Source organism: Elephantulus edwardii, unplaced genomic scaffold, assembly GCF_000299155.1.
Source record: "Elephantulus edwardii isolate Elephantulus edwardi_28Jun2011 unplaced genomic scaffold, EleEdw1.0 scaffold00138, whole genome shotgun sequence".
In the NCBI taxonomy this organism is placed as follows: domain Eukaryota; kingdom Metazoa; phylum Chordata; class Mammalia; order Macroscelidea; family Macroscelididae; genus Elephantulus; species Elephantulus edwardii.
Genome location: NW_006399888.1, coordinates 3,149,679 through 3,160,660, shown reverse-complemented (window position 1 = coordinate 3,160,660; position 10,982 = coordinate 3,149,679). Strand labels below are relative to the sequence as shown.

The 10,982-nt window shown below is 41.4% G+C and overlaps 1 protein-coding gene and 1 pseudogene across 1 annotated transcript in view; both read left to right on the top strand.

The window, feature by feature from the left end:
• The first annotated feature begins 516 nt into the window (after positions 1-516).
• LOC102867877 lies at positions 517-2,084 on the top strand (annotated as a pseudogene).
• Positions 2,085-3,573: 1,489 nt separating this feature from the next.
• Positions 3,574-10,982, top strand: part of GPCPD1 (glycerophosphocholine phosphodiesterase GDE1 homolog (S. cerevisiae)) — a 62,990-nt gene continuing 55,581 nt past the window's right edge. The window contains exons 1-2 of the mRNA XM_006894263.1: positions 3,574-3,604; positions 7,734-7,830. Coding sequence (XP_006894325.1) covers positions 3,574-3,604; positions 7,734-7,830 — 128 coding nt within the window. The remainder of the gene's footprint in view (positions 3,605-7,733; positions 7,831-10,982) is intronic.

Genomic DNA, 10,982 nt, shown 5'->3' with positions numbered 1-10,982 from the left:
GGAACTCTGAAAAATTCTGAATAATGGCATATTTTAAGGTACATTTTAGTTGATCAGAACATGCAAAATGCTTATACAGATGACTAAAGCGGAATACGGTTCTAGTCTTACTTTACCAGTAGTACCTAAAGTTTGAGAACCAGACTACACTCCGAATGTGGAGATATTCATCCTGTGCCTTGCGGTTGGCCTCAATTAATTCTCTTTTTCTTTGTAAATTTTAATTATATTTATTTAGAGTATATAACTTCTTAAGTCAAAGGTTTTTGCATACTTATTTCCAAGAAGTTGGTATACCAAACTGAACATGTGTAGGTAGTTAACTTCCAACGTGCAGGCAGCCGTGCCACCCACTACTGAAGATACCAGTAGAGATACCCATAGTTGACAGGTTCAAGTGGAGCTTCCAGGCTGTGAAGACTGGGGGAAAGAACTTGGCTATGTACTACTTAAAAGAAACGTGCCCGCACAATCCTTAGAAATAGCTGGAGCACATACCTGATGAAGTGGTTGAAGATGATCCCCTTCGATAGGAAGGCACTTGAAGTGACAACACTCCAGCAGGTTATGGAAACTGTAAAGAGAACAGGAGGGGGTTGCAGCTGAGCTCTTGATGGATTCAGACCTCCAAAGAGATGCTGCCTTTGGCTTAGTTGTGCTAGACCACCAGAGCTCTCGAGCAGTTGAGATTTATATTCTTGTCTGTACTAAAGAAAGATGGTCCAACAGCAGCATGTGGAAACAAATAATTGAATAATAATAATATTAATTGCACTTTAGGAACTGCACTGCCAACATGAAGGCATGTGTTTCAAATTCACCAGCATCTCCATGGGAGAAAGAGGTGCAGTCTCCTCTCATACAACTTACAGCCTTTGAAAACCTGCCGGAGGGTCAGCTGTGTGAGTCAGTCCAACTCAACAGTTTGTAACAACAGCACATTTAAGTAAAATCTTGCTGAAGATTATTTAAAAACCAGCTGTCAAAGTACATCAACAGGAGATTGCCAGAAGCTGGATTCAGAAGAGGATGCAGAATAAGGAATGACCTTCCTGATGTCAAATGGATTTTGGCTGAAAATAGAGAATACTATAAAAATGTTTACTTGTGTTTTATTCATGATACAAAAGGCACCTGACTGTGAAAATCATGGTATATGAAGGAGAACATTACAAAGAATGGGAATTCTAGAACACTTCATTGTCTTCATAGGGAACCTGTACTAAGAGGCAGTTGTTCATATAGAACAACTCATTGCAGTGTGGTTTAACATCATGACGGGGGGAGTCTCCGAGGTCATGCTGTCCTGGCGGTACTTTCTGCTGCTGCGGTAGCAGCTCACTCAGAAGAATGCAGCCTCCTTGGCCACAAGGATCTTTCAGGAAGGACAGCCAAGTCTTGTCCCTCTGCTACCTCTTCCTGAACATGGAGGACATAGAGGAAAAGGCACCTTGGGCTGATCCCTGAGGAATTCTTCCAGTTTCCTTACCTTAAAACTGGTGTCATAGGTCCTTACATGCTTGAAAATGGGCTTAACTTGCATTTTCTGTCCAAAGAAATTTATGTGGTTACACCAGAAACCTTTTTTACCATAGCAACAGCAGGATTGCTTATCTGTGTAGTTTAAAAATTTGGTGTCTCTGTTGGACAATTTGCTGATAAACTTTATGAGTAAAAAATTGCCAAACTAGAAGAGCTGCAGCAGACTTCCAATACATCCAAGATGCAATTAAGAAAAGGCCCAGAAGGCACTGGTTCCCAAGCAGCATTGCCTGCCTTTCTGGTGTTCAAAGTAGTAACATCACAATGGCCTTGGAAGTTACTTAATAGGAACGGCTACTCAAAGTGTACAAGGAGCCAAAGAGTAGTGTGGACTATCACACCTCTGCAGAGTATGATGCATAGAAAGGAACCAGAACACATGAGAAACTTAAGTAGAGAAGAATGTGCTGCAGAACATCTCCGCACAACAGGAAAAGGGGATGATTGCCAAGTGCATTCAGGATCTAAAGCTGCTGAAAAGAAGACTCAGGCCCAGCCAGGTGTGTGTAAATACCCCAGTTGAGACAGCTGCTAACAGTTGACTTAATGGAAAATTATCTGTGACAAAATCATTCATTGTATTACATGGCTTTCTATTCAAGTTACAACTTTAAGTAAAACTGAAGTTTGCATTTGCTGCATTGAGAGAATAAAACACAGTCATTGACGTGGGGGGGCAGTCAGGGGGCACGGGGAAAGAATGTCAGGAAAGGTGAGTTACAGAGTTCTATGTTTTTCCCTATTCTTAGTCACTCTATATGCTGAGCAGACAGTTCAAGAAATTGGGCTATATAATAAAGAATAAAGCATTAGGATTGGGCAGGAGAAAGCAAGATTTTTTGGTCCATTGTCACATAAGTATTATAAGCTGTAGTCAACTTGACAACCTTAACAACAGCAACAGTGGGCTAGATGTTGAACAATCCAGGAAACATCAAAAGAAAATGGAAGACTATACAGAATCACTGTACCATAGGTAATTGATTAGCGTTCATACATTTCAGGCGGCACCATAAGATCAAGAAAAAATTGTATTGAAGGACGAGACCTAATTTGTGTTGCAGACAATAATAACAAATAAGATTGTAGGACCAAATGGAATATCAGTTGATATTTTCAACAAATGGATGCATTTCTAAAAGCATTCAGTTGCATAAACTTAAGACTCTATTTTTTTTCCCAACTAAGACATTTTTAAGATAGCTACTTGGCCAGCTGACTGGATAAGGTTCCTAATTATGCTCATTGTAAAGAAAGCTGAACTAACAAAACATGAAAACTGTTATATAATGTAATATTAATATACGATGCAAATAAACGATGTTAAATTTTTTTTTAAAAAAGCAAAAGCATATTGCATCGGATAAATCTGCTGCAAAAGACCTCTTTAAAGTGTTTAAGCAAAGAAGTCACTTAGTATAAAATGAACTGCTTGAGACATGGTATTTTCAGTCACCTCTTGTGCATGAGAAACACAGACAGTGCTCCCAACACAGCTAATGAATTAAGGAAGACTGAAGGAGAAGTGTTGTGTTTAACTTACGTTGGGAAGAACAGACTGCCAAAAGAATGAACAGATCCGTATTGGAGGAAGTACAACCAAAACATTCCTTAGAAGTGAGGACGATACATCTCAGATGCTTTGGATATGTTAACAGGAGGCACCAATCCCTGGAGGACGTTATTCTTGGTAAAGTATCGGATCCATGAAAAAGAAAGACCTCAATGAGATGAAAAGACACATGGTTATCGCAGTGGGCTCAAACACAGAAATGATTCTGAGGATGGCACAGACCTTTCACGTTTCATTCTGATGTACCTAGGATTGCTGTAGGTCATCATTGACTAGGTGGCATTACAACAAATGTCTGTGTCAGGGAAGTAAATGCAGCCTCAGTCTTTGTAATTCATTCCTTATCCAGTTCAGATCAATTCCGTTCTGTTCTCAACTGCATGTGAAAGCTTCTTCCTCTAACCAGCTTAGCTAGATTAGACCTCAACTTAAAAAGCACATAGTCCCTTCAGACTACAATGTCTGCCAAAAGTCTTCAAATGCCAGCCAGTAAGTTTTGTGGTCCCTATAACAAGTCCATCTTGATTACCATAAAATTTGGGGTATCCTACTCCCTGAAGAAGTCGGCCATAAATTTAGGGACTCTTAGGACCCCCTCAACTTGCCACCTTAACTGTTACCTTTTTTAAAAAAAGAAAAAACCCAAAACAACTATGATATATCATCTCACCCCAGGCAGAATAGCAAAAATGTAACAGCAAGCAACAAATACTGGCGAGGTTGTGGAGAAACTGGAACCCTTATTCACTGTTGGTGGAAGTGTAAAGTGGTGCAACCACTGTGGAAGGAGGTATGGCGCTTTCTCAAAAAGCTGCAAATAGAGATGCCATCTGATCCAACAATTCCGCTACTGGGCATATATCCCAAAGAGACCATAACTGCCACCCAAGCAGATATATGCACACCCATATTTATCGCGGCTTTGTTCATAATAGTCAGGAGTTGGAAACAACCTAAGTGCCCATCAACAAAAGAATAGAGAAGCTCTGGTATATTCACAGAATGGAATACTATGCTGCATTGAAAAATAAGGAACTCATGCAATATTATTAAAAATGGGTGACCCTGGGGGACATTATGCTGAGTGAAGTATCTCAGTCACAAAAGGACAAATATTGCATGGTGCTACTGTTGTAAAAGAGGACTGACCTTGGGGTTGGGGGGAGACTGAGAAAGATGGGTTCAATAATGTATACTGTACTGAAACAGATGAGGGAGAAAACTGTTTAAAAGGGATATGTGATTAGGTATTTCTGTCATGACAGGAGTCTAGAGTGATGGCTACATGGTGGAGTGGACCTGGGGGAGGGTTTGTAAAACAATGAAAGAATTTTTCTTTTACTTTTCCAAGAGGGTAGTGTTCTGGGTGGAGGCTTGGGAGGGTAGAAAAGTGCAACAATGAATGAATGGCAATCCAAAGTCTGTAAATTTTCATTGAGATTAATAATAAATTAAAAAAAAAGAAAAATGTATAAAAAAAAACCCAAAACAAGAAAATCCTCACTTAGCTAAGCTCCCAGGTTTTTGAAACTGTAAATCATTGTAAGAAAAAACGGCCCATTTTGCTTCTGTGAAGCCTGATAGATTTGAACTGTCAGCAACACACGGTCTTTAGGTTATCAGCATAACCAGCTCCACACTATGCCACCAGTACTCTTGGGTGCGATGATTCTCTACAGTGACTCATGGAACTTAGGAAAGTGCTTTGGTTTTGTGATAGCTAAAGAAAAAAAGATGCCAATTAAGATATGCATAGGGTGAGGCCTGGAAAGGTTCCCAACACAGCTTTCATGTCACAAAAAGTGATCCGAATCTGGATCCTGCATTTGGCTCATTACTATCTGACCTCCAGGTCTTTGGACTTAAGCCAGTGGCCTGCAGTCTAACCTGCCAGTCTTTGCTTTGTCAGCCCCTGTAGCTACATGAGTCAGGAGAAGTCACTAGCCTGACTTGCATGCGTTTATACTCCTGTGAGCCATTTACTTGAAATGAATCTGCCTATGCTCTGGTGTGTCCTAGTGACACAGTGATTTAAGTACTTGACCTCAGATTGCTCTGAGTCATTCTCATCTCGACAGCACCTCACAACTAAGCTAATTGATTGTCTGTTGGAACCTACCAACCACTTCGTGGGAGAAAGAAGCAACAGTCTGCTCCCAAAAAGATTATAGCCATCAAAACTTTTTTTCAGGGGCAATTTTACTTTGTTCCATGGGGTCATTGAGAGTTGTTTATAGTTTTAAAAAAGTTGTTTATAGGCTTTTGGGTTTGTACGGCTAACCTGCCAGTTGGTAGTCTAGTGCTGCTCATCCACTGCATCCGGAGAACAACTCCTCCATTCCCAGGGTGAGACTGAAGGCATCATGCCTCCTCCCCGGGAGCTCAGCTGGTACACTCGAGGTCTTTGTGATCTGACTAAACCTTCCTAGACTTACCTCATTAACATAACCCCCAACTTAGTATATTCTGGAACACTTTGTGGATGGCCTGGTCAGTCAGGAGTTGTGCTGCCAACTCAGTCAGAGGGATGATTCAAAGCCACTTTTCTCCTTGGGAGGGAGAAAGAGGCAGTCTCCTGTCCTGTTATTTACAGCCTTTGAAAACCTGCTATAAGGTTAGTGATGAGTTTGTTTGCTCTGGATGACTCTGAATTTCCTTTTTTGAAAAAAAATAATGAAACAACTCCAGTCACTGGATATCCCAAGGTTTTAGAGACATTCTGTCTCTGAGGAACCAGCAATAAAGAACAAGTATTTTTTATATAAGCACCAAGACTGGTCTTTGAAATCTGCTAATGAGAAGTCTGGAGACTTAGTGGGGGATACCAGCAATAAAGAACAAATATTTTTTATATAAGCACCAATACTGGTCTTTGAAATCTGCTAATGAGAAGTCTGGAGGCTTACTGGGGGGTAAGGAGGGGTTGTGTTGCCAACCCAAAGACAGGTTGTTCAAATCCACAAGCTGTTCTTGGGAGAAAGATAGACAATCTTCCCCTGCGTGATTTACAGCTTCTGCAAACCCTTTGGAAGGACAGCAGGGAGTCAGTTGGGACTTGACAGCAGTGAAATGAAGGTGAATGTGAAGTATTCCGATGAAATTATAGTCACTATTGTATAACTATAAGGCAAACAATTTTTCACTGAATTTTGAGGGCTTTGTTTACATTCATGCTGTCCTATTCATAACTTTTGGTGGTGATTTGAGTGAAAACTTAGAGAGCTAATTGGTTTCCCATTCCACATTTTGTATACTTGTTTCATGATATTACCTTCTCCACCTTATAACGGCTCTTCCTATTGCCTTCCTGTTTCCCCTTTTAATTTGTTGCTTTCCTAACCTTTCCTGTTTCCTGAGCTTCAAGCCAGGGCAGATGATGCCCTTTTGTTCCTGTGTGATTTGTTGCCTAAGGACTGTCTTCCTCACTGGGTTGCTGGTCACCTTACAGGCTTGCCAGGAGTTGGGTGGAAATTGAGTTACGGAGATGATTTCGATTCCAGGTTGATGAGGAACCAAGGAGCATAGTCATGGGCATAGTCCACTACCCTTTCAGACCAAGAAACCTGGTCTTTCATATTTTGCTGCAGCCATTTCAGGAACTGTATCTTGTCATACTGTTAAGTGTGGTCATCATCTAGTTCTTCAGGTCTCAGAGTCATGGAGCCTAAAATCAACTCTTGGGAGTAAATAGTCTTTGATTTCTCCCTCCCCCCTTCCATAATTTTCTTGATTTTCCAATTGTTACTGAACTTCTTGACCTTCTGGAAAATAGTGGGTGGTTATTTTTTTTCCTCTAGAATATTTGTTACCTCTGTTTCAGAACTCACCTCAGTGCTGTTAAGTCAGAACTAATAGCTTATCCTCTTGAAGGATTCTGGAAGCTACAAATCATGTGTGAAGAGATTGCTTGTCTTCGTCCCAAGAAACTGCTGGTAGACTTGAACCACCATAGAGGCACACCACCCTTGGGTTAGCAGCACAACTCTCTACAGACTGTGCTTACTGGAGTTCCTTATCTGTGTTCAGTGTGTGCTCCTTACCTAAAAGTCTTGAGACTCTGCTTTGGTCTCTTTATATTTTTGGTGCCCATTATTATGTGCCCGGCTCAGTAAATAGTTGAACACGTGACAAATGCTCATCCCGTCCTCCCTCCCTCTTTGCCGCTTAAGTTCTGGGTATTCATTGTCTTTGAGTTAGAACTGACTCATATCTGATCCTCCAGCAGATTTCCAAGGCTGTAAATAGCATAAGAGATCGTCCAGTTTCCTCCCTTGGAGCCTCTGGTAGATTCAGACTGCCAGAGAGGAATGAGTGGCCTTTGTGCTGGCAGCGCACCTCCCTAGACTGCACCACCAGAGCTCCCGGCTAGTTCTGGATGTTGTTAACATGCTGTTGAGTCAGAGTCAGCTCCTAGCTGACGCTCCGTGCATTATCTGAGGCTATAAACCGCTTGGGAGGAGACTGTTCTTTCTCTGTCTCATGGTACATCAGGTAAATTTGAACCAAGCACTTTTGATCTGTGGTGGAGCATATTAATACCCAGGTACATGTAGAGCCTCTCCACTGAGATTAGTTCATCTTACTCATGCCGTTGCACGTGTTTCTTTTGTTTTCTTAGGAGAAGTTTTTGCTATATGTGGAAGCTGTGATGCTTTGGGAAGTTGGAATCCTCAAAATGCTGTCCCTCTTCTTCCAGAGAATGAGACAGGTGAAAGGTAAGCATTTGACATTTACCTGCATGCTTCTAAATAAAAGCTCTAAACTCCTTGCCTTTGAGACGGAACTGATTCATAGCTGGCTCTCCAGTGCCTTTTTGGAGTCTGTAAATAGCACTGAGATTGCCCACCTTTGTCTCCATGGAGCATTCGTTGATTCAGATCAACAGAGGCCTGGCTTTGGCTTGACACCTTAGCTCCCCATGCACTATGCCATCAGAGCGCCCTGCATTTCTAAAGAGGAGGTGGATTTTTGTTAATTTTAAAAGGGGTGAGGCTAATAATCTTTTGGCTTCTGTTTGTATGATTTTGATAGAAGATCCTGAAGTGATGGTTTAATTGAAAGTCATCAGAGTAGAACACATAGTAACATTTATGGTGCAACAGTTAAGTGCTCTGCTGCTGCTAAAACACTGGCTGTTTGAACACGCAGTGGTTCAGCAGGACAAAGACCTGGCGCTCTCCTGTAATAATGACAACCTGTAAGGCAGTTGGGGGCAGCTTACTCTTCATTCTTTTTATTTTTATTATTTTTGTGTGCGTGTACCGTCAAATCAGATCTGACTGGTACAGGAGGAGATTGTCCCTCCTTCCCCGGCAGAGTATCTGGTGGATTCGAACCGTTCGCCTCTGGGATTGTAATTGCAGCTCCTTGCCACTAGGCCACCAGAGCTCCCCTCTGTTAACTATCTCAATCTCTTCACCAAACATACTGATGCTGCCAATTGGCCCAGTGGTGAGAATCTTTGTTTTCTTGATGTTGAGCTTCAATCCATATTGAAGGCTGCAGTCCTTGACCTTCTGCAGCAAGTGCTTCAGGTCCTCCTCAGTTTCAGCGAGCAGGGTTGTGTCATCTGCGTAACACAGGTTGTTGATGACTCATCCACCAATCCTGATGCCACATTCCTCCTCGTACAGCCCAGCGTCTCGGATGATCTGTTCTGCATACAGATTGAAAAGGTATGGAGACAAAATACATCCCTGACGGACCCGTTTCTTGATTTTGAACAATCCAGTGTCTCCGTGCTCTGTTCTGACGACTGCCTCTTGGTCCAAGTATAGGTTTCACATTAGCACCATTAAATGTTCTGGGATTCCCATTCTTCTCAGAGTCAGCCATAGCTTGTTGTGATCCACACAGTCAAAAGCCTTTGCATAGCCAATGAAACACGGATCCTGTGGTATTCTCTGCTTTCTGCCAAGATTCATCTAACATTATCTATAATATCCCTAGTACCACGACCTCTTCTAAATACAGCCTGCACATCTGGCAGTTCTCTGTTGACATATTGTTGCTCTAATTCTCTTTTGCTCCAATTGTTTTTGGATCATTTTCAGCAGAATCTTGCTTGCATGTGGTATTAATGATATTGTTCAATAATTTCCGCACTCTGTTGGGTCACCTTGCTTTGGAATGGGAACAAATAGTGATCTTGTCCAGTCGGTCTGCCAGCTGGCTGTCCTCCAGATTTCTTGGCACAACTTAGTGGGCACATCCAGGGCAGCATCTGTTTGTTGAAATATGTCACTTGGTATGCCATCAACTCGTAGAGCCTTGTTTTTTTGCCATTTCATTCAGAGCAAATTGAACTTCCTCCTTCATCACCATAGGCTCTTGCTCACATGTTATATCATGAATTCTTCTATGTCAGCCAATTCCTTCTGATAAAGTGACTCTGTGTACTCTTTTCATCTTCTTTTAATGCTTCCTGGATCATTTAACATTCTACCAAAGTATCCTTAAATATTGCCACCCGTGGCTTAAATTTGTTTTTCAACTCCTTCAGCTTAAGAAATGCTGAGTGAGTTTGGCCCTTTTGATTTTCTGACTCCAGCTCTCTGTACATTTTCATATCTTGCTTTGTCATCTCGAATAACAACTTTTCTCATGAAGATTAAGAGTTAGTGTGGAAGAGACAATTTTCAGCAATGTTTCCCAAAGTTTCTCATTAATTTTGTTGTGCACATATGAAGTAATTGCATATATTCTTCCTGGTTGGTGGATGAAATAGCATTAGAAACTGTTTCACTTACCCCCCATTTTTTTTTTTAACAAAGAGAGCAAATTTTCACTGAGTTGGCAGGATCTACCTCGAGCCCTGTGGAAAGGATTCTTAGTCTCCCCAGGGGCTCATGTGGCAGTTGTTTGCTGTGTTTGCTGTACAGCAGTAATTCTCAGCTAGCCATGTACAGCCAAGTGCCCTTTGCAGTTTTGTCAAACTCTGCATGACCAGGCTCCACCTTAGATGTATGAAATCCAAATTTTCCCTGGTATATTTTATTAACCCCGGGATTATATGATTGTCCTAGCCGTGGATAGCAGTTACTTTTGTATATTTTAAGAACCAGGATGGGATCAGAGAGTAAGGATAAGAACCCCAAATCGGTCTCGATGTAGCCAGGTTGAGAGCCATGGTATCATGGGAAAACATGTTTGGAGCTAACATTTTCTTAATGAATTCCTGAGTTGATCTTGGAGTAATGGTCAAACCACCCCACTGCCAGTGAGTCATTTCCTGCTAATGGTGGGTCTTCATTGGTTCCCAAGGCTATAAATCTTAACGAGGATAAATGACCTCAGAGCAGCTAGTAGATTTGAATGACAAAGCTTTAGGTTAGTAACCTAACACATCACCAGGGCTTCTCAAACATTAGTGTTTATTGGAGTTACCTGTGAACTTGTTCATATAACAGGTCATCACCCTGAGGTTCTGATTCAACAAATTTGGGTAAGGCCTCATAAGTTGTATTTCTAACAAGTTCCAAATGATGCTACTGAACTTAAGACCTCACTTTGAATACTAGTAGTTTATAGATTGAAGCTGAAAATTAGCTAGTCATAACTTGTAATGAATTGTTTCACCTCAAAAGTCAGCTATTGAGTCAAACCTTCAGTTACTGTTAAAATGGGATAAGTCACAGGTGGACATTGAGTTGACAAGACTACTTTCCTGGGTAAATGGTCTAAGACTGGACAGGACTAAACAGGACATTCAGAATATGAATGTAACTTACCTGTGCTTATCCATTACTTATAACACAAAGACCTTGTTCCCCTAGCTTTTTGGCTGCTACATAACATTCCCAGGTAAATGGGAGAAGCTCTGGCTTCTACCCTTGCATTTCTTGGGTTTTCTGCTTGGACTGCTGCT